Raw genomic sequence first — 27,979 nt, forward strand, 5'->3', positions numbered from 1 at the left:
ACACTCACCCTTTAAAGCCTCAATATTCCCCTGGGCATCAAGATTTTGCCCTGCCTTCCCCTGATGGAAACCCACTCCAGTATTCTTGCCTGGAAAATCCCATGAACGGAAGAGCCCGGTAGGCTACAGTCCATGAGGTCGCGACTTCACTTCACTTCACTTCCCCTGATAAGGCCTTCCAAGGCTTAGCAACCATGTGTAGGAGGGCGGGGCCAGGCGCTGTGGCCCCACCCACTGTGTGCGGCGCTAATAGGGGGCGTGGCCACGGCCGTTCGCGATCCTCAACCCCGCCCCCCTCCCCAGGGCTTCTGCGCTTGCGTGCTGGTGACAACCGTTGCGGGGCGCCCGGGGCCCCGAGGAAGGACGGTCGTCCCGCCAACCCCCTCCCCTTTCGGACTGAGGTACCCGGCCTGGTGGCCCCAGGACGTTCCCAACGCATGGCGGAGTGCTGTGGATGATGCCCATGAAGTTCTTAGTCCTTCTAGTTGCGCTGCTGCTATGGCCTTCGTCCCTGCCAGCGTATCGAAGTGAGTGGCCAGAGGCGGCTGCCACTCCAGGGGACACTTGTGGGGGAACCTCCCAGGGTTCCCGGGCCCGCCTAAGACCCAGCTCTTCCTTTTCTGGGTCCTACATGCCTCCCAAACCCCATTCTCCAGGGGCTTGGCCTCAGGTGCCGAGTTGTGTCCCAGTTCTGGTCCGCCCCACCTGCGCGTGGTGAGGCAGTGATCCAGGCTTTGGGTCCCAAGCGTGGCTGGGGTGAGCCGGACTGGGCACCTGGGACACCCTGGGCAGAGACAACCCTTGTTCACCTGGCCTCGTTTACCAGAGAGTCGCTGCAGGTGTGGTAAAGCAGGGTGGGAGCACCTGCGGCCAGGAGGCCGGGGCGGCCGGGTTTTGGATGGCTGCCTGGCTGGCTGGGGGGCATGGTTTTTACATTGTTCGCTACCTTTTTCGCTGTAAATGTAATCTTTCGTAACATATGCAAAAGTATGAAATTCCAGTTTCATTGTTCGTCAAGTTTTGTTGAAACACAGCAGTCCAGGTTGCTTCCCCGCCTTTTAATAGCAGAGTTCAGTAGTTGCCACGGAGACAGGATGGGCTGCAAAGCCTGAACTGTGCTCTTTCTGGCCCTTGACAGAAAGACTTTGAGCCCATGTTTAGACAGGGAGAGTGTGTGGATTGTGGACAGCTGTCTAGGACTCTCGCTGACCTATGCACGCCCACTGAGCATCCTCAGGTGCACAGAATTCAAAACCTTAGTAGAGCAGAATTATGACTTAACTACTTGTCCCTCCCCAGTGGCTGAAAACTAAGGTCATATTCAGGGGTGCTGAGACTGCTATATTAATATCACATGAACACCTTGAGGTATTTAAGTGTCTGATATCTGGTATTCCAGATAGACCATGAGGCCTATTCATCTAGACTAACTTTAGTTCACTGTAGTATCTAGTGATGTTGGGGTTTGGTTTAACTATCTAAATAAAATTTAACAGGTAGGTGTGAAAAAAGTACTAAAGTGCATGCTAGTTATGCAGAGCTATATTTCAGACTTGTTAAAAGCTCTTAGTTAACAATTAAATTTCAAAAATGAAAACACAGAACAACCAAAGTCATAAATAGTAGTGGTTAAAGTTCTGAATAAAGTGCCCTAGGTAACTAAAGTCAGCCCTTTCAGTACTAGCACTTAATGATTGTTAGTTGTTTTAAACAAAAGTCTTTGCAAAAATTTTTGCTGTAAAGAACTGAGCACTGAAGAATTGATGCTTTTGAACTGTGGTGTTGGAGAAGACTCTTGAGAGTCCCTTGGACTGCAAGGAGATCCAACCAGTCCATTCTAAAGATCAGTCCTGGGTATTCTTTGGAAGGAATGATGCTAAAGCTGAAACTCCAGTACTTTGGCCACCTCATGCGAAGAGTTGACTCATTGGAAAAGACTGTGATGCTGGGAGGGATTGGGGGCAGGAGGAGAAGGGGATGACAGAGGATGAGATGGCTGGATGGCACCACCGACTCGATGGACCTGAGTGTGAGTGAACTCCGGGAGTTGGTGATGGACAGGGAGGCCTGGCGTGCTGCGATTCATGGGGTCGCAAAGAGTCGGACATGACTGAGCGACTGAACTGAACTGAGCAGAGCATACTGAAGATGATAATTGTCTTTTCTGGCTGTTACTAGTGGTCATTATTACTAACACCAGAGATTGAATTTTGGTAGTTGTAGAGCAGTAGGTCACAACTGACTAATATATATGCAGACTTCAGCTGAAGTGAAATACTGTCACACAGTATTCTCTGAGACTGCTTGAAAGCAATACCTGGTTACTCAACTCAGTTCGATCTCTTGTCTAACTCCAAAACTCCATGGCCTGTGCTCTTTCTTTGTACCCTCTTAACCTAAATTTTCTTAAGTAGAAAATGAAAAGATACTTCTCAGAAAAAGGAATGATTTTGTGTTGAATATACAGATGATACAAGAGAAAAGGAAATATATATACAGGTCATAGATCATGAAGATCTCTTAGAAAATGTACTTTACATCTTTTCCATAGAAGTAGATTAAGGGGGATATGTAGGGCAGTGCTAACATGGCTACTTTTCCTGTGAAACCAGGTTTATCACTGTGTTCAATTTAAATTGGGTATGTATTCTTTGATTTGTATGTCTGCTCTTCCAACAGTACTGTCAAGAGAACCATATAAAACACTGCTCTCTCATGCCAAATAAAAGACACATTGGTTTTTTTAAGGAAAAGTGCATCTTTAACAATTTTTTTAGAATACTAGATAGCTTTGAGGTTATCTTAAGCAAACATCACAGGAATTATTATACTTGTTGAAAATATCAGTACTTCTTTGGCATCTGTCTTTGTCTTTAGGAAGACTTTAGTCTTAATGGACCACAAAAGGCAAGGGAAGTAGTAAGGCAATAAATATTCATATCTATTGGCAACTGATTGGAATTGAAAGGGAAAGCAGATTGCTTTTATTTCAAGAACACTGAGAAATTCATTTGGTTCTGCTGCTGCAAGTTCATTTTTCACTATTTCAAGGCTCAAGGCCATGGCACTTGGGAGAGTCTTTCAAACCTGTGAATGGAATGTTATGACACACTTCATTAATGTTTTGGATAATGAGGAGTGTGTCTTCTAATGCAGATGTCAAAGGGTGGCCTTTGGGGATATAGTAGTTTCATTAGCCTATTAATATTTTATGGGAAAAATTCTGTCTTTCTGTTCTTTGGAGCTCTTGTCCGTGTTCTTTTGATAGGGTTTCATGTTTTTTAAGACTTCTTATTTTCTGACAGTAACCAGTTGTACCAAGACCACTTTGTATATTCTGTGTTCTGAATGGGATTAGCCATCCTTCTGAGAAGACAAAATAGTACATGGTGTTAGAGAGCCGAGTACTTGGGATATATATCAATGCTATGGTAATATTATTATTTAGGTCATTTTACTCAACAGAACTAGAAGAGATATATTTCATGGTCATGAATTTGTTTGGGTTCTGATTAAATTTTAACATTACTCATAAGATAACTTTTTGATTTTTGACTCTTCACCTTAACTAAATGTGTATTCCTTTTTCAAAATAAATTTAGTATAGTTATTTTGGTTTTCTGTTGCAGCATAAAAGACCACCCTCAAATGTTATCATTTCTCACGATTCTGTGGGTTGTCTGCACTCAGCTGAGCCGTTCTGCTTCATGTGGTGGAACTGAAGAATGAAGAAGCTCAGTTTGGATGAGAACATCCAGCATGGCTGCTCATCTTTCAGGGTCTTTCTCTACATCACATCTCATTTCTCAGTAATCTAGCCCAAGTGTCTTTATATCATGGGAGCTTGCTTCCCAGACAGAACTTTATAAGCCCTCAATATGCAAGTTTTTATAAAGCCTATGCCACTTCAGATTTGCTAGTGTCCTGTAATAGGCCAAGACAGTCACACAAGGAGAACCTATATTCAGCGTGGGAAGAGACACATTAACCCAAAACATAAATACCAAGAAGAGTAAAGCCATAAAGTTATGTTTCTTCTTTTTTCAGCTTCATTGAGGCATAATTGATTAATAAAATTATAATATATTTAAAGTGTACAATATGATAATTTGACATATGTATTAATATATATATATATATTAACTCCCACCATGGAATTAACACATGTCACCTCACATCTTTACCTTTTTGTGTGTATCATCAACTATTTTCACCATATTATACATTAGATCCTCAGGCTTTATTTTTCTTATAACTGAAAGTTTGTATTTTTTTTTTACCAGACTTTCTCCCCATTTCCCGTATCCCTGACCCTGAAGTTGTTTCCTTAACATGAACACTTAATTAATATAACATAATTACTTGTTTGTTTTACCTGCTAGCAAAAGTTAAAATTTGAATTAACAAATTATAGGAAAACTGCTGCATGAATAACAAGATGTGACATTTTCTTTTCTGATCATTCTTTGAGTATACCCTACTAATGAAGCATGGTTATTACAGCTTTGAATTGGAAGTACTTCAGCTCAGTTATTCAAGTTTCTTTTAATTTGAAGGTGTTGGTGTTTTAGCTGGAAGTTCTTACATGCTGACAGCTTTCAGGTATTCTTACTTGCAACACTTCTGTAGAGTATGGGAAGTCTGTTCTTTATGAGCTCATTTCATGATTTGGATGGAAAATACAAGCAATTTGTTCTCTAGAGCTAAGACATTCAGGCAGAGTCTGGCCCATTTATAAATGATTCAATGCGTGGGTATATGTTAAGCTTTATATACATGAATTCTTTGTTGACAAAGCCATTCACTCTTGTGGTAATACAAATCCTAGTTATATTTGAATCTTTTAAAAGATGAGCATCCACGATTCTTATTTTAAATTGGGTGCAATCACCAAGTACTATGTTAAGATTACAGTAAAAACATATGAGTTCTAAAGCGCAATGACCAATCATATTCTGTTGAACTTTAACTTCTTTTGTCTGTATCTGAAAAGTTAAAAAATTTATCTTTCCTTCTTTACCGAGCTACTATGTTTCCCCCAGTTATATTGAACATTTTGTTGTTACCTTTAACTTACCAGGTATTTATTGTTATGCCAATTTTTTTGGTTTAAATCAATAATATTATTGGGCTTTAAGGCCTTAGTTTTTAAAAACATAAATTACATTTTAAGCACATGATCAGATAGCACTGATCTTATTTTGTTGTTCAGTCGCCAAGTCGTGTCTGACTCTTTGTGACCCTGTGGACTGCAGCATGCTAGGGCTCCCTGTCCCTCATCATCTCCCAGAGTTTGCCCAAGTTCATGTCCACTGAATCGGTGATACATCCAACCATCTCATCCTCTGTTGCCCTTTTCTCCTTCTGCCTTCAATCTTTCCCAGCATCGGGGTCTTTTCCAGTGCATCAGGTGGCCAAACTATTGGAGTTTCAACTTGAGCATTAGTCCTTCCAATGAATATACGGGGTTGATTTCCTTTAGGATTGACAGGTTTGATCTCCTTGCTGTCCAAAGGACTCTCAAGAGTCTTCTCTAGCACCATAGTTTGAAAGCATCAATTCTTCAGCACTCAGCCTTCTTTATGGTCCAACTCTCACATCCATATGTGACTACTGGAAAGACCATGGCTTTAACCATACGGACCTTTGTCAGCAAAGTGATGTCTTTGCTTTTTATACGCTGTCTAGGTTTGTCATAGCTTTCCTTCCAAGAAGTAGTCATCTTCGAATTTCATGGCTGAAGTTACCATCTGTAGTGATTTTAGAAGAGGCAGTCTGTCATTGCTTCCACCTTTTCCCCATCTGTTTGCCAGGAAGTGATGGGACCAGATGCCATGATCTTAGTTTTTTTAGTATTGAGTTTTAAGCCAGCTTTTTCACACTCTTGTTTTACCCTCATCAAGAAGCTCTTTAGTTCTCTGCTTTCTGCCATTGGAGTGGTGTTATCTGCATATCTGAGATTGTTGATATTTCTCCTGGCTGTCTTGATTCCAGCTTATAACTCATCCAGCCCAGCATTTCACATGATGTACTCTGCATATAAGTTAAATAAATGAGGTGACAATATACAACCTTGTCATACTCCTTTCTCAATTGTGAACCAGTCAGCTTTTCCATATAAGGTTCTTGACCTGCATACAGGTGTGTCTTCTGCATACCTCAGAAGACAGGCAAGATGGTCAGATATTCCCATCTCTTTGAGAGTTTGTTATGATCCACACACTCAAAAGCTTTAGCATCATCAATGAGATAGAAGTAGATGTTTTTCTGGAATTCCCTTGCTTTCTCTATGATCCAGCAAATGTTGGCAATTTGGTCTCTAGTTCCTTTGCCTTTTCTAAACCCACCTTGTACATCTGGAAGTTCTTGATTCAAGTACTATGGAAGCCTGGCTTGAAGAATTTTGAGCATAACCTTACTAGCATGGCAAGTGAGCACAATTGTCTGATAGTTTGAACATTCTTTAGTACTGCCATTCTTGGGAATTGGGTGAAGAATGACCTTTTCCAGTCCTGTGGCCACTGCTGAGTTTTCCAAATTTGCTGACATTTAGAGTGCAGTACTTTAATAGCATCATCTTTTTTTTTAAGATTTTAAGTAGCTCTGCTGGAATTTTATTACCTGCACTAGCTTTATTGGCAGCAGCGCTTCCTAAGGCCCACTTGACTTCACACTCCAGGATGTCTGGCTCTAAGTGAGTGAGCACACCATCATCGTTATCTGGGTCATTAAGATCTTTTTCCATACAGTTCTTCTATGTATTCTTGCCATCTCTTCTTGATCTCTTCTGCTTCAATTAGGTCTTTACCCTTTCTGTCCTTTATTGTGCCCGTCTTTGCGTGAAATGTTACTTTGATGTCTCCAGTTTTCTTAAAGAGACCTCTAGTCTTTTCCCTTTTGTTGTTTCACGCTTTCTTTTCATTGTTCATTGAAGAAGGCCTTCTTGCCTCTCCTTGCTATTCTCTGGAACTCTGCATTGTTAGGTATACCTTTCTCTTTCTCCCTTGCTTTTTACTTCTCTTCTTTTCTCAGCTATTTGTAAGGCCTCCTCAGATAACCACTTTGCCTTCTTGCATTTCTTTTATCTTTGGGATGGTTTTGGTCAGTGCCTCCTGTACAGTATTACAAATCTCTGTCCATAGTTCTTCAGGCACTCTGTTTACCAGATCTAATCCCTTGAATCTATTCATCACATCCACTGTATAACCATAGGGGATTTGATTTAGGTCGTACCTGAACTGCCTAGTGATTTTCCCGGTTTTCTTTAGTTAAGCCTGAATTTTGCTAAAAGAAGCTGATGTTCTGAGCCATAGTCAGCTTACGGTCTTGTTTTTGCTGACTGTATAGAGCTTCTCCATCTTCGGATGCAAAGAATGCATAATCAGTCTGATTTCAGTATTGACCACTTGGTGATATCCACGTGTAAAGTCATCCCTTGTGTTGTTGGAAAAGGGTGTTTGCTATGATCAGTGTGTTCTTTTGGCAGAATTTTGTTAGCCTTTGCCTTGCTTCATTTTGTACATCAAGGCCAAACTTGCCTGTTACTCCAGGTATTTCTTGACTTCCTACATTTGAATTTCAATTCCCTATGATGAATAGAACATTTTTTGTTGATAGTAGTTCTATAAGGTCTTTTAGGTCCTCATAGAACTGGTCGACTTCAGCTTCATTGGCATCAGTGGTTGGGGCGTAGACTTGGATCACTGTGATGTTGAATGGTTTGCCTTGGAAACGAACTGAGATCATTCTGTTTTTGAGATTGCATCCAAGTACTGCATTGGGGCTCTTTTGTTGATTATGAGGGCTACTCCATTTCTTCTATGGGATTGCAAGGGAACTCATCTTACATTGATAGAGAGATTTTTTTTAGGATTTAGGGTTTTTTAGGATTCTATCTTGTAGTGTTTTTGAGCATATTTCTTTGTACTGCCTGGGTATTACATTATGTATACATAACTTATTACAGTCTATTGGTATCAGCATTTTGCTAGTTTCAGTGAAATGTAGAAACCTAACCTCCCTTTATGTTCTTTTACCCTCTCTCATTCATACTGTTAATTGTCATATATATTTCTTTAGCATACATAGAGAACCACATCAGATAGTATTATAATTTTACTTCAGCTGTCAATCATAGTTTGAAAAACTCAAGAGGAAAAGAAAAGTTCACTGAATTTTCCCATATTTTTGCTCCTTCTGTTACTCTTTCTTCCTTGCCAATGTTCAGGATACCTTCTTTTATGATTTCCTTTTTTTTAATGTTGTTTTATCCCATGGATGGAGGAGCCTGGCAGGATAGTCCATGGGGTTGCAAAGAGTCGGACCCAACTGAGCCACTTCACTTGTTTAGTTACTAAGTTGTGTCTGACTGTTTTGTGATCCTCTGGACTATAGCCCACCAGGCTCTTCTGTCCATGGGATTTTCCAGGCAAGGATACTGGAGTGGATTGCCGTTTCCTTCTCCATGGAATCTTCCTGACCTAGGAACTGGACCTGCGTCTCCTGCATTGCAGGCAGATTCTTTACTGCTGACCCACTAGGGATGCCCTCCTTTCTGTTTAATGAGCTTAATTTAGTTATTCTTTTAGAATAGGTCTTATGGCAACAACTTATCTTAATTTCCCTTCATCTGAGAGGTATTGATTATCCTTTCATTGCTAAAGGATATTTTCCCTTGATAAATAATTCTGGATTGATAGTCCTTTCCTTTTATCACTTGAAAAATATTATGCCTTTTACTTCTGACATTCATGATTTCTCTTGAGAATTCAAATTGTAATTTAACCTGCTTCTTTCAAGATTTTTTTCTTTGTCTTTAGAGTTTTTCTTTGTCTAAGATGACCATGATACATCTTAACATGGATTTCTTTGGGTTTATTCTGTTTTGAGATTCAGATTCTTGAATCTGTAAATTCATGTCTTTTGCCACATTTGGGAAATTTTCAGTCATTATGTTTTTGAATACCTTTTCTGTTTATCCTTTTTCTTTTCTCTTTCCAAGGCTCAGGTGACATGAATGTTAGATCTTTTTGTTACAGTCTCACAAGACCCTGAGGCTCTTTTCATTTGTTTGCATTTCATTTTTTCTCTTTTATTCAGATTGGGTAATTGCTGTTATTCTATCTTCCAGTTCACTGCTTATTTCCTCTTTCCTCTCCATTCTGCTGTTGAATCTATCTACTGAGTTTTTCAGTTCAGTTATTGTGTTACTCAATTCTAAAACTTAATTCATCCTTATATATTCTATTTCTTTGCTGAGATTTTCTACTTATTTATTAAGACTTTTTATTTTTCATTTGTTTCAAGAAATCCATAATTGCTTGTTGAAGCATTTTTATGATGGCTACTTCTAAATCCCTGTCAGATAATTCTGACATCTGCATCATCTCAGTGTTGGCATCTGTTGGGTTTCTTTTCTTAATCAAATTGAGATTTTTCCTGGTTCTTGTAATGACCACTAGCCTTTGATTCAAACCTGGATATTTTGGGTATTATGTTGTAAGACTCTGGACCTCATTTAACTCTTTTGCTACAGATTTAAATAGGTCTTTGACACCACTTTAATGGTGGATGTGGGGTGTTGCCTTGTTACCACAGGAAGGAGCTGAAAGTCCTAGCTCCTTACTTGGCCTTCTCTACTTGAAAAGAGGAGGTATTCATATTTGTTGCAGCACTTTGTGGGATAAGGGCAGAGGAATTGGGGAAGCTTAATGAAACTTGATGAGGGTGAAAGTCTATGTTTTCCACTCAGCCTCTGCTGATGGGGGTAGGATTGCAAGGTTTTCTGTGCTTTTGGCTTTTTTTTTTTTTTTAATTAAAGGATAATTGCTTTACAGAATTTTGTTGTTTTCTGTCAAACCTCAACATGAATCAGCCATAAGTATACATATATCCCCTCCCTTTTCTGTCTTGCCAGTTTACTCTTTTCCTGGTCCTTTGGCCATGAAGAAAGCAGTCTTTCTCTTTGAGCCTTTTTGGTCTGTGTCCATTGGTGTTTTTGGATTGCCAGCATCTCCAGTTCCCAGTCTAGGATATATATGGCAAAAAGAAAACCCAGGGAACTCACTGCTGTGTCGTTACTCAGGTCCTGAAGTCCCTAGTTGGTCTACCTTCATCGCTCTGCCTTTCAGAGTCTTTTCATCTCATGCTTGTCTTACATATAATGTTGAAGATTTTTAACTGTTAGTAGGAAGGATAGAGGGAAAATACATATTGTCTATCTTTTTGGAAGTAGAAGTCCAAATACATTGTTTTAAAACATTTTATTTGGGGCTTATGGAAGAGGCATTATGTTTTACAAGTAAACAAGATTACCTAAGTAGAACACACATAGGAATTGTGTGATGACCTGTTTTTAATTTTGGTCAAAATATGTTGGAATTAAGTTTACAGTTGTCTTGTCTATGTTATTTTCCAGTTTGTGTATAAGGTATGTCGACTTAAAAAAAATGCACAATGTGAGTGTTGTGAGTTAAGTTTTATTTGGGAAAAAATGAGTGTAGCCCAGGAGACAACACCTCAGATTTTGGAGGAATTGCTCCAAAGAGGCAGGGGGGAAGGTCAGTATATATGTGATTTTGGTTAAGGAGGAATACATGCAACCAGACACATATTTTTCCAGAAAGCTTCTGCTAGTCTTGTGAAGCTTTCTGCCTGTCATGAGGATCATTCATCACCATGCAGGATTTTAGTGCTTTTTAAAATATGAGTAGATACAAGAATTGGGCTCATAAAATCGGCTCCTGAAAACATCTAACTATCTGAAGACCTGTCCTGCCAGTTTTTCCCTGAGTAGGGTGCCTCATTTCTGTTCACCCTGAACTCTTTTTGAGGGGGGCAGGTATTGAAAATCAGCAGCTGCAGTAGCACATGATTTAATCCTTGTAGAGGTGGATGGCAAGTGCCAGTGGCAAATGCCAATTTGTAGTTGATAGGTACTAGTTATTGGAAAGAAGAGAGAAGTCTTAATTGACTATCAGCTATCTAAGTTATTTAGATACAATTTTATCTGAGTAGTGATTCATAGTACTCTAAATTAGAAAGAGACTATAAATAAACTCAGTATTTTGAGAGTTTATTTAAAATTGTCCTTTAATTTTTTATTATTATAAGCAATTAACCAGTATACTTTATTTTACTAGCAAAAGTAAAATTGTTTTTACTTTAAAATGTTTGATACCAAACCTCAAGTTTTTGTCTTTTAAAAGCCTTTAGATTAATACATATGCTATTAATTTAAAATTGTTTTAGTTTGCAGGTTCATAATTAAGAATGTCAGGAATTATAACCAAGTTAATGTCAAAATAAAATGCAATTCATATTAAATGTTGTCAGAGAATTAATAGCAGTTAAAGACTATACATAGAATATTTTAATGGAAAAATTTTATTGGTCCTTATGATTTTACAGTATTGTATAAGTTTTATAATAACCAGTTTTTGAGATTCCAAGTGTTTGGTTTGTAATACATTTCAAGTGAAATCCCATATTTACATTTTATGTATGTGTTGTTTGATACTGTTCTTGAAAAGTTTAGCTATATGGACTTCAAGTTCAAAAATCCAAATTCTGCATAGATTTGGATGTGTCCTTACTTTCCAGTTTTGTATTCTGCAATAACTACACAATCACCACATAAATAAAACACAGAAAAATACGTTTTTAAAAGTAAAATTTTTTAAAAGTCTTAAGATTTACCACTTTTCTTTTGAGATTTTAAATTGTTACATTAAATAAGGAACTTACCAAAGAAACATTAAAATTACCTAGTTTTCTTACAGTCCTACTTTTTATTACCCTTTGAAGTAAAGATTTCTCATATTAAAGCTTCCAAATTTGAGGGTATACATCTTTTAAAAATTGTAGCTCCTTTCCTTTTTTTTTAACCAAAAAGCTGGAGTTTTTAGTTTAGTTTTTCTTTTTATTCAGCTTAGAAGCTATTGGTTCTTTGATCAAGATTTAGGGTGACATTTTTTTTTTCTTTTTTTTTGTTGTTTATTTTTTTTTAATTTAATTTTATTTTTAAACCTTACAATATTGTATTAGTATTGCCAAATATCAAAATGAATCCGCCACAGGTATACCCGTGTTCCCCATCCTGAACCCTCCACCCTCCTCCCTCCCCTACCTTCCCTCTGGGTCGTCCCAGTGCACCAGCCCCAAGCATCCAGTACCGTGCATCGAACCTGGACTGGCGACTCGTTTCATACATGATATTATACAGGTTTCAATGCTATTCTTAACACTTTAGTCTCAAAGGAACTAAGTAGGAATCTTTCTAATAAGCTTTTTAATGTTAGCATTAGTGTCATTGCTTTTTATTGTTATTTTTGGCATGTAGTCATCTCACACGCTAGTAAAGTAATGCTCAAAATTCTCCAGGCCAGGCTTCAGCAATACGTGAACCATGAACTTCCAGATGTTCAAGCTGGTTTTAGAAAAGGCAGAGGAACCAGAGATCAAATTGCCAGCATCCGCTGGACCATCAAAAAAGCAAGAGAGTTTCAGAAAAACATCTATTTCTGCTTTATTGACTATGCCAAAGCCTTTGACTGTGTAGATCACAATAAACTGTGGACAATTCTGAAAGAGATGGGATTGGCAGACCACCTGACCTGCCTCTTGAGAAACCTATATGCAGGTCAGGAAGCAACAGTTAGAACTGGACATGGAATAACAGACTGGTTCCAAATAGGGAAAGGAGTACGTCAAGGCTGTATACTGTCACCCTGTTTATTTAACTTATATGCAGAGTATATCTGGAGAAGGAAATGGCAACCCACTCCAGTGTTCTTGCCTGGAGAATCTCAGGGACGGGGAGCCTGGTGGGCTGCCGTCTATGGAGTCACACAGAGTCGGACACAACTGAAGTGATTTAGCAGCAGCAGCAGCAGAGTACATCATGAGAAACACTGGGCTGGAAGAAGCACAAGCTGGAATCAAGATTTCTGGGAGAAATATCAATAACCTCAGATATGCAGATGATACTACCCTTATGGCAGAAAGTGAAGAGGAACTAAATAGCCTCTTGAGGTTAAAGAGGAGTTAAAGAGGAGAGTGGAAAAAGTTGGCTTAAAGCTCAACATTCAGAAAACGAAGATCATGGCATCTGGTCCCATCACTTCATGGGAAATAGATGGGAAAACAGTGGAAACAGTGTCAGACTTTATTTTTCTGGGCTCCAAAATCGCTGCAGATGGTGATTGCAGCCATGAAATTAAAAGACGCTTACTCCTTGGAAGGAAAGTTATGACCAACCTAGATAGCATATTAAAAAGCAGAGACATTACTTTGCCAACAAAGGTCCGTCTAGTTAAGGCTATGGTTTTTCCAGTGGTCATGTATGGATGTGAGAGTTGGACTGTGAAGAAAGCTGAACACTGAATAATTGATGCTTTTGAACTGTGGTGTCGGAGAAGACTCTTGAGAGTCCCTTGGACTGCAAGGAGATCCAACCAGTCCATTCTAAAGGAGATGGGTCCTGGGTGTTCTTTGGAAGGAATGATACTAAGGCTGAAAGTCCAGTACTTTGGCCACCTCGTGCGAAGAGTTGACTCATTGGAAAAGACTTTGATGCTGGGAGGGATTGGGGGCAGGAGGAGAAGGGGACGACAGAGGATGAGATGGCTGGATGGCATCACCGACTCGATGGACGTGAGTCTGGGTGAACTCCGGGAGTTGGTGATGGACAGGGAGGCCTGGCATGCAGCAGTTCATGGGGTCGCAAAGAGTTGAACACGACTGAACTGACTGAACTGAGTCACTTTTTAGTTGCATAGAAACTCATGCCCCACCCCACTTTTTAGTGTAAGTTTTCTGGAAAAAATTGTTAGTTAGAACAGTTAATGTACTTTGCTGCTGCTGCTAAGTTGCTTCAGTTGTGTCCGACTCCTAGTGACCCGATGGACTGCAGCCCACCAGGCTCCTCTGTCCATGGAATTTTCAAGGCAAGAGTACTGGAGTGGGGTGCCATTGCCTTCTCCATAATGTACTTTAGTTTTACTAATTAGGAAAATCTCTCCAGAAACAGATAAAGGTATAACTGCTGAGGTTTTTACAAAACAATACATTTATATATTTCCATTCTTTTAAATGGATATTGTGAAAGAAATTATTTTTACACCTATTACGAATTGAAGTTTTTATTCATGCAATTTTATATTAGCTTCCTCATGCTTTAAAATAGTAAAATTTGGCATATGTTATGGCATAATGATCCACTCCAGTGTTCTTGCCTGGAGAATGCCAGGGACGGGGGAGCCTGGTGGGCTGCCGTCTACGGGGTTCCACAGAGTCAGACACGACTGAAGTGACTTAGCAGCAGCAGCAGCAGCAGCAGCAGCAGCATCGCATAATGGCATAATGAAAAGATATAGCATAATGAAACTGATAAATAAAACACTTGGTTTATGCATGACTTCAGTTAGAAAGATGGTAATGATAACCCTGTATGCGAGACAGCAAAAGAGACACAGATGTATAGAACAGTCTTTTGGTCTCTGTGGGAGAGGGAGAGGGTGGGATGATTTGGGAGAATGGCATTGAAATATGTATAATATCATATATGAAACAAATTGCCAGTCCAGGTTCGATGCACGATACTGGATGCTTGGGGCTGGTGCACTGGGACGACCCAGAGGGATGGTACGAGGAGGGAGGAAGGAGGAGGGTTCAGGATGGGGAACACATGTACACCTGTGGCAGATTCATGTTGATGTATGGCAAAACCAATACAATATTGTAAAGTAACCTCCAATTAAAATAAATAAATTTATATATAAAAAATGAAAATAACTTCTATTGATAAAATTAAATTTTATTAATTCTAGCTCTTTTAAAATGATTTTTAAAATCTTTGTGTTAATGTCCAGTAAGTGTAATGCAAACCAGTTACCAATATGAGATTTTAAATATATAATATACATAGAATAAGGTGCACAGTCTAATGTATAGTTTAATCAATTTTTATAGTTAATGCTTCTGGGTAACCAATGCATAAACAAAGAAACAAAATATTTCCAGCTAGTTTAGTTTGCAAGCATTATATTTTAATGTATAGAAATAGTTGAAATCTTACATAGAAATTTATTTTTTATTTTTTAAAATTTATTTTAATTGGAGGCTAATTGCTTTACATTACTGTAGTGGTTTTGTCATACATTGACATGAGTCAGCCATGGGTGTACATGTGTTCCCCATCCTGAACCCCCTCCTACTTCCCTCCCAATCCCATCCCTCTGGGTCATCCCAGTGCACCAGCCCTGAGAACCCTGTCTCATGCATCGAACCTGGACTGGCAATCTGTTTCACATATGATAATATACATGTTTCAATGCTATTCTGTCAAATCATTCCACCCTCGCCTTCTCCCACAGAGTCCAAAAAGACTGTTCTATACACCTGTGTCTCTTTTGCTGTCTTGCATGTAGGGTTATCGTTACCATTTTTCCAAATTCCATATATATTGCCAGGAGAAATATCAATAACCTCAGATATCCAGATGACACCACCCTTATGGCAGAAAGTGAAGAGGCACTAAAAAGCCTCTTAATGAAAGTGAAAGAGGAGAGTGAAAAAGTTGGCTTAAAGCTCAACATTCAGAAAACTAAGATCATGGCATCCAGTCCCATCACTTCATGGCAAATAGATGGGGAAACAGTGGAAACAGAGGCTGACTTTATTTTTCTGGGCTCCAAAATCACTGCAGATGGTGATTGCAGCCATGAAATTAAAAGACACTTGCTCCTTGGAAGGAAAGTTATGACCAACCTAGACAGCATATTAAAAAGCAGAGACATTACTTTGCCAACGAAGGTCCATCTAGTCAAGGCTATGGTTTTTCCAGTGGTCATGTATGGATGTGAGTTGGACTATAAACAAAGCTGAGCTCAGAATTTATGCTTTTGAACTGTGGTGTTGGAGAAGACTCTGGAGAGTCCCTTGGACTGCAAGGAGATCTAACCAGTCCATCTTAAAGGAGATCAGTCCTGGGTGTTCACTGGAGGGACTGATATTGAAGCTGAAACTCCAATACTTTGGCCACCTGATGCAGAGAGCTGACTCATTTGAAAAGACCCTGATGCTGGGAAAGATTGAGGGGCAGGAGGAGAAGGGGACGACAGAAGATGAGATGGTTGGATGGCATCACCGACACAATGGACATGGGTTTGGGTGGACCCTGGGAGTTGGTGATGGACAGGGAGGCCTGGTGTACTGCGGTTCATGGGGTTACAAAGAGTCAGACACGACTGAGCGACTGAACTGCACTGAATTGATACTGTATTGGTGTTTTTCTTTCTGGCTTACTTCACTCTGTATAAAAGGCTCCAGTTTTATCCACCTCATTAGAACTGATTCCAATGTATTCTTTTTAATGGCTGAGTAATATTCCATTGTGTATATGTACCACAGCTTTCTCATCCATTCATCTGCTGATGGACATCTAGGTTGCTTCCATGTCCTGGCTATTATAAACAGTGCTGCGATGAACATTGGGGTACATGTGTCTCTTTCAATTCTGGTTTCCTCAGTGTGTATGCCCAGCAGTGGGATTGCTGGGTCATAAGGCAGTTCTATTTCCAGTTTTTTAAGGAATCTCCACACTGTTCTCCATAGTGGCTATACTAGTTTGCATTCCCACCAACAGTGTAAGAGGGTTCCCTTTTCTCCACACCCTCTCCAGCATTTATTGCGTGTAGACTTTTGGATAGCAGCCATTCTGACTGGCATGAAATGGTACCTCATTTTGGTTTTGATTTGCATTTCTCTGATAATGAGTGATGTTGAGCATCTTTTCATGTGTTTGTTAGCCATCTGTATGTCTTCTTTGGAGAAATATCTGTTTAGTTCTTTGGCCCATTTTTTGATTGGGTCGTTTATTTTTCTGGAATTGAGCTGCAGGAGTTGCCTGTATATTTTTGAGATTAATTCTTTGTCAGTTGCTTCATTTGCTATTATTTTCTCCCATTCTGAAGGCTGTCTTTTCTCCTTGCTTATAGTTTCCTTCGTTGTGCAAAAGCTTTTAAGTTTAATTAGGTCCCATTTGTTTATTTTTGCTTTTATTTCCAATATTCTGGGAGGTGGGTCATAGAGGATCCTGCTGTGATGTATGTCAGAGAGTGTTTTGCCTATGTTTTCCTCTAGGAGTTTTATAGTTTCTGGTCTTACGTTTAGAGCTTTAATCCCTTTTGAGTTTATTTTTGTGTATGGTGTTAGAAGTGTTCTAGTTTCATTCTTTTACAAGTGGTTGACCAGTTTCCCCTGCACCACTTGTTAAAGAGATTGTCTTTTCTCCATTGTATATTCTTGCCTCCTTTGTCAAAGATAAGATGTCCATAGGTGCGTGGATTTATCTCTGGGCTTTCTATTTTGTTCCATTGATCTATATTTCTTTGTGCCAGTACCATAGTGTCTTGATGACTGTATCTTTGTAGTATAGCTTGAAGGTTGATTCCTCCAATTCCATTCTTCTTTCTCAAGATTGCTTTGGCTATTTGAGTTTTTTTGTATTTCCATACAAATTGTGAAATTATTTGTTCTAGCTCTGTGAAAAATACTGTTGGTAGCTTAATAGGGATTGCATTGAATCTATAGATTGCTTTGTGTAGTATACTCATTTTCACTATATTGATTCTTCCAGTCCATGCACATGGTATATTTCTCCATCTATTTGTGTCCTCTTTGATTTCTTTCATCAGTGTTTTATAGTTTTCTATATATAGGTCTTTTGTTTCTTTAGGTACATATATTTCTAAGTATTTTATTCTTTTTGTTGCAATGGTGAATGGAATTGTTTTCTTAATTTCTGTTTCTGATTTCTCAGTGTATAGGAATGCAAGGGATTTCTGTGTGTTAATTTTATATCCTGCAACTTTACTATATTCATTGATTAGCTCTAGTAATTTTCTGGTGGAGTCTTTAGGGTTTTCTATGTAGAGGATCATGTCATCTGCAAACAGAGTTTTACTTCTTTTCCAATCTAGGTTCCTTTTATTTCTTTTTATGCTCTGATTGCTGTGGCCAAAAATTCCAAAACTATGTTGAATAGTAGTGGTGAAAGTGGGCACCCTTGTCTTGTTCCTGACTTTGGGGGAAATGCTTACAATTTTTCACCATTGAGGATAATGTTTGCTGTGGGTTTGTCATATATAGCTTTTATTATGTTGAGGTATGTTCCTTCTATTCCTGCTTTCTGGAGGGTTTTTTTTTTTTTTATCATAAATGGATGTTGAATTTTGTCAAAGGCTTTCTCTGTATCTATTGAGATAATCATATGGTTTTTATCTTTCAATTTGTTAATGTGGTATATTACCTTGATTGATTTGTGAATATTGAAGAATCCTTGCATCCCTGGGATAAAGCCCACTTGGTTATGGTGTATGATCTTTTTAATGTGTTGTTGGATTCTGTTTGCTATAATTTTGTTAAGGATTTTTGCATCTATGTTCATTAGTGATATTGGCCTATAGTTTTCTTTTTTTGTGTGGCATCTTTGTCTGGTTTTGGTATTAGGATAATGGTGGCCTCATAGAATGAGTTTGGAAGTTTACCTTCTTCTGCAATTTTCTGGAAGAGTTTGAGTAAGATAGGTGTTAGCACTTCTCTAAATTTTTGGTAGAATTCAGCTGTGAAGCCATCTGGACCTGGGCTTTTGTTTGCTGGAAGATTTCTGATTACAGTTTCAATTTCCATGCTTGTGATGGGTCTGTTAAGATTTTCTATTTCTTCCTGGTTCAGTTTTGGAAAGTTGTACTTTTCTAAGAATTTGTCCATTTCTTCCACGTTGCCCATTTTATTGGCATATAGTTGCTGATAGTAGTCTCTTATGATCCTTTGTATTTCTGTTGTCTGTTGTGATCTCTCCATTTACATTTCTAATTTTGTTGATTTGATTCTTCTCCCTTTGTTTCTTGATGAGTCTGGCTAATGGTTTGTCAATTTTATTTATCTTCTCAACGAACAGCTTTTGGCTTTGTTAATTTTTGCTATGGTCTCTTTTGTTTCTTTTGCATTTATTTCTGCCCTAATTTTTAAGAATTCCTTCCTTCTACTAACCCTTGGGTTTTTCATTTCTTCCTTTTCTATTTGCTTTAGGTGTAGAGTTAGGTTATTTATTTGACTTTTTCTTGTTTCTTGAAGTACTGCCTGTATTGCAATGAACCTTCCCCTTAGCACTGCTTTTACAGTGTCCCATAGGTTTTGGGTTGTTGTGTTTTCATTTTCATTTGTTACTAAGCATATTTTGATTTCTTTTTAAATTTCTTCTGTGATTTGTTGGTTATTCAGCAGCGTGTTGTTCAGCCTCCATATGTTGGAATTTTTAATAGTTTTTCTCCTGTAATTGATATCTAATCTTACTGCATTGTGGTCAGAAAAGATGCTTGAAATGATTTCAATTTTTTTGAATTTACAAAGGCTAGATTTATGGCCCAGGATGTGGTCTATTCTGAAGAAGGTTCCATGTGCACTTGAGAAAAAGGTGAAATTCATTGTTTTGGGGTGAAATGTACTATAGATATCAATTAGGTCTAACTGGTCTATTGTATCATTTAAAGTTTGTGTTTCCTTGTTAATTTTCTCTTTAGTTGATCTATCCATTGGTATGAGTTGGGTATTAAAGTCTCCCACTATTATTGTGTTATTGTTAATTTCCCCTTTCATACTTGTTAGCATTTGTCTTACATATTGCGGTGCTCCTATGTTGGGTGCATATATATTTATAATTGTTATATCTTCTTCTTGGATTGATCCTCTGATCATGATATAGTGTCCTTCTTTGTCTCTTTTTATAGCCTTTATTTTAAAGTCTGTTTTCTGATATAAGTATTGCTACTCCTGCTTTCTTTTGGTCTCTATTTGTGTGGAATATCTTTTTCCAGCCCTTCACTTTCAGTCTGTATGTGTCCCTTGTTTCGAGGTGGGTCTTTTGTGGATAACATATATAGGGGTCTTGTTTTTGTATCCATTCAGCCAGTCTTTGTCTTTTGGTTGAGCCATTCAACCCATTTACATTTAAGGTAATTATTGATATGTATGATCCCATTGCCATTTACTTTGTGGTCTTGGGTTCGAGTTTATACACCCTTTCTGTGTTTCCTGTCTAGAGAAGATCCTTTAGCATTTGTTGGAGAGCTGGTTTGGTGGTGCTGAATTCTCTCAGCTTTTGCTTGTCTGTAAAGCTTTGATTTCTCCTTCATATTTGAATGAGATCCTTGCTGAGTACAGTAATCTGGGATGTAGGTTTTTCTCTTTCATCACTTTAAGTATGACCTGCCATTCCCTTTTGGCCTGAAGAGTTTCTATTGAACGATCAGCCATTATCCTTATGGGAATCCCCTTGTGTGTTATTTGTTGTTTTTCCCTTGCTGCTTTTAATATTTGTTCTTTGTGTTTGATCTTTGTTAATTTGATTAATATGTGTCTTGGGGTGTTTTGCCTTGGGTTTATCCTGTTTTGGACTCTCTGGGTTTCTTGAACTTGGATGACTATTTCCTTCCCCATTTTAGGGAAGTTTTCAGCTATTATCTCCTCAAGTATTTTCTCTTGGTCTTTCTTTTTGTCTTCTTCTGGGACTCATATGATTCGAATGTTGGGGCATTTAACATTGTCCCAGAGGTCTCTGAGGTTGTCCTCATTTCTTTTCATTCTTTTTTCCTCTTTGCTTCTTTTATTTCTACCATCCTGTCTTCTACCTCACTTATCCTATCTTCTGCTTCCATTATTCTACTGTTGGTTCCCTCCAGAGTGTTTTTGATCTCATTTATTGCATTATTCATTATATATTGACTCTTTTTTTATTTCATCTAGGTCCTTGTTAAACATTTCTTGCATCTTCTCAATCCTTGTCTCCAGGCTATTTATCTGTAACTCTATTTTGTTTTCAAGATTTTGGATCATTTTCACTATCGTTATTCTGAATTCTTTTTCAGGTAGATTCCCTATCTCTTCCTCTTTTGTTTGGTTTGGTGGGCATTTATCCTGTTCCTTTATTGCTGAGTATTTATCTGCCTTTTCATCTTGTTTATATTGCTGTGTTTGGTGTGGCCTTTCCATATTCTGGCAGTTTGTAGTTCTTCTTTATTGTGGAGGTTCCTCACTGTAGGTGGGGTTGGACATGTGGCTTGTCAAGGTTTCCTGGTTAGAGAAGCTTGTGTCAGTGTTCTGGTGTGTGGAGCTGGATTTCTTCTCTCTGGAGTGCAATGAAGTGTGCAGTAGTGAGTTTTGAGATGTCATTGGGTTTGGTGTGACTTTGGGCAGCCTGTATATTGAAGCTCGGGGTTATGTTCCTGTGTTGATGGAGAATTTGCATGGTATGTCTTGCTCTGGAACTTGTTGGCCCTTGGGTGGTGCTTGGTTTCAGTGTAGGTATGGAGGCTTTTGATGAGCTCTTATCAATTAATGTTCCCTGGAGTCAGGAGTTCTCTGGTGTTCTCAGGTTTTGGACTTAAGCCTCCTACCTCTGGTTTTCAGTCTTATTCTTACAGTAGCCTCAAGACTTCTCCATCTCCTTTAGAAGACAATGGGCTGCCTTTCTGGGTGCCTGATGTCTTCTGCCAGCATTCAGATGTTGTTTTGTGGAATTTGCTCAGCGTTCAAATGTTCTTTCGATGAATTTGTAGGGGAGAAAGTGGTCTCCCCGTCCCATTTCTCCACCATCTTAGGACCGCCTCCTAAAGTGTTTTCAAATAACCAATATTTTTAAGTCTATGAGATAAAGGGCAGATTTAGTATCTTAATTTTATAGTTAAGTAAATATTCAGAGAAATTTAGTAGGTAGTAATTTAATAGTAGAGAAATTTAGTAGTAGAGAAATAAGGTCATGATGCTAGAAAGTGGTAGAACCAGAACCAGAATGAAAGATATTTTTTCACTGCACTAGGTCACAAGTTAATTTTCCTTAGTATTTTCCTTCAGAAAAACCTCTAGATTCAGGACAATGCATTTTATAAATATTTGCTTTTGTTTAGTCACCAGGTCGGGTTCGACTTTGCTACCCCATGGACTGTGGCACACTAGGCTCCTCTGTCCTACACTGTCTCCTGGAATTTGCTCAAACTCATGACAATTGAGTTAGTGATGCGTTTCAACCGTCTCATCCTCTGTCATCCTCTTCTCCTCCTACCCTCAATCTTTCCCAGCATCAGGATCTTTCCCATTGCGTCAGCTGTTTGCATCAGGTGGTCTAGGTATTGGAGCTTCAGCTTTAGCATCAGTCCTTCCAATAAATACTCAGAGTTGATTTTCTTTAAGGATTGATGACTAGTTTGATCTCCCTGCAGTCCAAGGGACTCTCAAGAGTCTTCTCCAGCACCACAATTTGAAAACATCAATTCTTCACCACTCAGCCTGCTTTATGGTCCAACTCTCACATCCATCCATGACTACTGGGAAAACTATAGCTTTGACTAGATGGACCTTTGTCTGCAAAGTGAGGTCTTTGATTTTTAATATACTGTCTAGATTTTTCTTAGCTTGCCTTCCAAGAAACAAGTATCTTTTAATTTCATGGTGCAGTCACCATGCAGTGATTTCATCCCCAAGAAATTAAAATCTGTTAGTGCTTCCACTTCCCCCTTCTATTTGACATAAAGTGATGGGATCCGCAGCTATGATCTTAGGTTTTTGAATGTCAAGTTTCAAGCCAGCTTTTTCACTCTCCTCTTTCACCCTTATCAAGATACTCTCTAATTCCTCTTTACTTTCTGCCATTAGAGTGATATCATCTACATGTATGAAGTTTTTGATATTTCTATGGGCAGTCTTGATTACAGCTTGTGATTCATCCAGTCTGGCATTTCACATGATGTATTTTGCATTTAAGTTAGATAAGCAGGATGATAATATACAGCCTTGTCATACTCCTTTCCCAATTTTGAACCAGTCAATTGTTCCGTGTCCAGTTCTAACTGTTTGCTTCTTGACCTACAAACAGGTCTCTCAGGAGTCAGGTAAGGTGGTCTGGTATTACTCTTTAAGAATTTTCCACAGTTTATTGTGATTCACAATGTCAAAGGCTTTACCCTAGTCAGTGAAGCACAGGTAGATTTTTTTTTGCCTGGAATCCCCTTGCTTTCTCTGTTACAATGAATGTTGGCAGTTTGATCTCTGATTCCTCTGCCTTTTCTAAACCCAGAAATTTTCCAGTTATTTCCAGTTGTATATCTGGAAATTCTTGGTTCACACACTGCTCCAGCCTGACTTGAAGAATTTTGAATATAACCTTACTAGCATGTGAAATGAGCACAATTGTATGGTAGTTTGAACATTCTTTGCTATTGCTCTTCTTTGGGATTGGAATGAAAACTGATCTTTTCCAGTCCTGGGGCCATGGCTCAGTTTTCCAAATTTGCTGGCATATGGAGTGCAGTACTTTAACAGCATCATCTTTTAGGATTTTAAAATAGCTTAGCTGGAATTCCATCACCTCTGCTAGCTTTGTTGGTAGTAATACTTCCTAAGGCCCATTTGACTTCACACTTCAGGATGTCTGGCTCTAGGTGAGTGTCCATACCATTGTGGTTATCTGAGTCATTAAGATCTTTTTTTTTTTTTTTTTTGTATAATTCTTCTATGTATTCTTGCCACCTCTTCTTAATCTCTTCTTTTTCTGTTAGATCCTTACCGTTTCTGTCCTTTATTGTGCCCATCCTTGCATGAAATATTCCCTTGATAGCTCCAGTTTTCTTGAAGAGTTCTTTAGTCTTTCCTATTCTGTTGTTTTCCTCTATTTCTTTTCATTGTTCATTGAAAAAGCCCTTGTTATCTCTCCTTGCTATTCTTTGGAACTCTGCATTCAGTTGGATATATCTTTCCCTTTGTCCTTTGCCTTTTGCTTCTCTTCTTTCCTTAGCTATTTGTAAAGGTTCCTCAGACAACCACTTTGCCTTCTTGCATTTCTTTTTCTTTGGAATGATTTTGGTCACTGCCTCCTGTATAATGTTACTAACCTCCATCCATAGTTCTTCTGGCATTCTGTCTACTGGACCTAATTTAATTTATACACATAAGAATATGTAAATAAGTATTTTCTTTTTAAAATATGGCCTTTAATTGTTTACTGTGTTAAATGATTGGGTGTGTGTGCTTAGAGAGTAAAAGTTAAGACCCCTTTAATGTCCAACTTCAGTCCCATTCTCTCTCCTCAAGGGCAAATGCTCACATAAATTTGATAATGATATCCTTCTAATCAGTAAAAAAAAATCTCAATTCCCAGACAAATGTATGATGCTATATCATTTATTCATAAAAAATTATGAGGATAATATACAAATAAATCTACATTCTCTGTCTTTTTTCACGTATCATCAAATGGATCTTGAAGTATGCCAGACTTTTCTAAACATGACATAAAATGCAGAGTCTGCTTTTAGAATCTAGATCTCTAGTAGACATGTCTAGTATCTTTCTACTATCACATTGCCTATTAAACTTCTGATTAAGACTTTTTTAAAATTTAGAAATGTGCTTTCAAGTTTGATTAAAATTCCATCTGGTCTAAATTTAACAGATGAGTTAAGAAAGAGAGGAGGAAAAGCATTTGGGGACTTCTTTGTGCTTGCTAAAGAGCTGAATAAAAGTGCCTCCTGGGCAGAAAGTTTGTTATTCCATTTTGCCTGCAGAGGGAATGTTCAGTTAGAACTTATTCACTAGTGTTTGGGGAAAAGTAACTTACCTCCTTGAATTAAATCAATTTCTATCCATCAGAGTAGGGGAATTGAATAGAATTTCAGAGTATATTATTCAGTAATCTTTTCTGTTTTCCACATTGGAAATGAGAAGATGCAACAAAATACCAGTATAAATAGAACTGCCATTTTATTGTAAGAGTTAAGTGTTGATGATTTAAACAAGAAATCAGTAAACTTTTTCTGTAAAGGCCCAGATAGTTTTCTAGGCCATAAAGTCTCTGTTCCAACTATTCAGCTCTACTGAACAGCCAAAAGTAGCCCTATACAATACATAAACAAAGGAGCAAGACTGAGTGGGAAAAAAAAAAACCACTTTATTTATAAAAACATTTGGGTGGATATGACCCACAGGCTGTAGTTAGATCTTTTCTGGGTTGAAAGGAGTGGTGATGGTCTAGTTGCTAAGTTGTGTCTGACTGATATACTGATAAATATTTAACAACTGGCTTTTCTGAGAGATGAGTACACCCTGACTTATAGCATTTGCCCATTTACATGGTATAAATACTCTCACCATGGTCGATTTCAAACTACCTACTTGACATCACTCAACAGGGAGGTGAAAGAGATAAACAGAGGCATACCATTATATAGGATTTATAATGTACTAGAAGGCAATGGCAACCCACTCCAGTACTCTTGCCTGGAAAACCCCATGGACGGAGGAGCCTGGTAGGCTGCAGTCCATGGGGTTGCGAAGAGTTGGACACGACTGAGCGACTTCACTTTCACTTTCACGCATTGGAAAGGAAATGGCAACCCACTCCAGTGTTCTTGCCTGGAGAATCCCAGGGACGGGGGAGCCTGGTGGGCTGCTGTCTATGGGGTCTCGCAGAGTTGGACACAACTGAAGCGACTTAGCAGCAGCAGCATAATGTACTAGATACAAATTTTCCAGACAAGAATACTGGAGCAGGTTGCTATTTCCTACTCCAGGGTATCTTCCTGATCCACGGATTGAACCCACGTTTCCTACGTTGGCAAGCAAATTCTTTACCACTAAGTGACCTGGGAAGCCAACCACTACATAGCATTTATAACATACTAGATATAAATAACCTCAAGAGCAGAAATAATAATAATATGAAATAAAATAATAAGAAAGGGTGAGTTTTGAGTATTTATTACCTTGTTTTGAATATATTTACTTAATTGTAAATACAGAATTTAATTTTTAATGTCTGTGTTTACCATCTGGCTCATGATGTTCATTAAAATTTAATAGTTGGCTTTAATGAGCCACTATGAGTCTACTATAGCACACCCCTGTGTTAGAGAACATAACCAAGAATTTTGTTTTAATAAGCTACCTGCTGAATCATAGGTTATATGGGAAAGTAAAAGCAAAGAGAAATAGAGAATTGTGTTAATATGCAACTTTTACAGTAATCTTGCTCATGTATTTTAATAAGAATCTGAAAAAATAATTTTGTTTATTTAGGTGAGAGTTGACTGTGTCAGGTGCTTTATTTCTTGGTTCTTTATCTCAACTTTTAAGTGATAGCATGTGAAGTAAACTTAGGCGAGTAAATACTGTCAATATGTCATATATAATAATAAATGTTACTTTTTCTTTTTTCCTTAAGGAGTAACTGTGACGCCTGATGAAGAACAAAACTTGAATCATTACGTACAAGTTTTACAGAACCTAATACTAAGTGTTCCCACTAAGGAGCCAGGTCGTCAGAAAAAATCAAAGTCTCCAAATAATGCTAATTTCATAGGACCGAGAGTATCAAGAGTTAAGGAGCTAAAATATACACATGATGTAGGTCCGGGTGACAATGATGTTTTAATCAATCCTGTCAGTGAAGAAACTACAACTTTCCCTACTAGGGGCTTCACACTGGAAATAGACAAGAAAAAACGTACTAAAAGCACAGCATTCTGGTCGATTAAACCAAGTAATGTTTCTGTTGTTTTACATGCAAAAGAACCTTTTATTGAGAAAGACGAGCCAGAGCCAGAGCCAGAGCCAGAGCCAGAGCCAGTTGAACATCGCACTGGGGCACCAACGCAAGTGCCAAGTGTTACTGAACCAAGTCAAGATGTCACCTCTTTAAGTGGGAGCACTGACTTGGGTACCGCCACGGAAGAAGAAGATGTTCCTCAGCTCTCAGGTGACAATGAAATGGATTATCTTGAATCACATGACATGTATAATGAAGACGTTTTGAAAAGAATTGCAGATATTAATTCACAGTTGCATCACGTCCCTCTTCCTGAGAGCTACAAGCCAGAATATAGAGCGGACATTCGAGCTTCTAAAGAACACCTAAAACGAAGCCTTGCTCTAGCCATAGCAGCAGAACATAAATTAGAAAAAATGTATAAATCCCAGATGTTACCACAAGGACGAAGCAGTGGTGGAGTTTATGACATTATAACTGTTATTAACATGCTGTATAATTCTAGATATAAATTATCTGAATATTTAGATATAAAATATGTTCCATTAGAGATGAGAGGAAAAGCTACTGTAGTAGTCCATACATTGAAAAGAATACTATGTGTTGGTCATGGAGAAGAAACTCACAACCTCCTTAAGCAGTTATTAAATAATAATATAAGAATTTTACACATACTTGATACTCATGACAAAGATGATTCAAGCTAACTGCATTCATTCATGGGAGAAATATGCATACTAGTGATTCAAAAATTGTATGAAAATATTTTCTATTGTAGTTCACTGTGTTAACATCTTTATATGTCACATGTTATGAAAAATTTTCATATGCACTGAAACCTAACAATTTAAAATAAAATTTTGGTTCAGGAGTTTGTATTTTCTCTCATTAATTTTAAAAGTTATGAATATCTAATCTTTAAATCTTTAAAGTTTAAGCTTTGATTTTACTTGATAGGTTAGTAAATTCTCCCGTTTTATAAGACTTAAGAGACTGTGCAGTCCACTATATATGTAGTAGTGGTAGTGGTAGTCGCTCAGTCGTGTCCAACTCTTTGCAACCCCTTGCGCTGTAGCCCACCAGGTATCTGTCCATGGGATTCTCCAGGCATGAAAACTGGAGTGGGTTGCCATTCCCTTCTCCAGAGTAGCTGGTTTTAAATAATTGCATATAAATGTAAAATTTTAGGATATGTTATCTTATTACTCTTTTAGAGGATCTGAGTATTCTATCCAAATAACATAATTGGAGCTTATATCAAAACTTTTATCTGAATATATATGTGCCACCTTTGAAAGGTAGATGATATATTAAGATACATCCCTATTCCTTTGTTGTTAAATACTTCTGGAGTATCAGTGAAGGACTGTAACCTGGATTTGT

The 27,979-nt window shown here is 38.2% G+C and overlaps 1 protein-coding gene across 1 annotated transcript; it reads left to right on the forward strand.

Moving 5' to 3' along the window:
* The first annotated feature begins 292 nt into the window (after positions 1–292).
* On the forward strand, positions 293–27,467 carry SPESP1 (sperm equatorial segment protein 1). Its single transcript, XM_061430195.1, has 2 exons — positions 293–527; positions 26,273–27,467. The coding sequence occupies exons 1-2, from the start codon at positions 455–457 to the stop codon at positions 27,301–27,303; spliced, it is 1,104 nt and encodes a 367-aa protein (XP_061286179.1). The 5' UTR covers positions 293–454; the 3' UTR covers positions 27,304–27,467.
* Positions 27,468–27,979: the final 512 nt, after the last annotated feature.

Source organism: Bos javanicus, chromosome 10 (genome assembly GCF_032452875.1).
Source record: "Bos javanicus breed banteng chromosome 10, ARS-OSU_banteng_1.0, whole genome shotgun sequence".
NCBI classification, from domain to species: domain Eukaryota; kingdom Metazoa; phylum Chordata; class Mammalia; order Artiodactyla; family Bovidae; genus Bos; species Bos javanicus.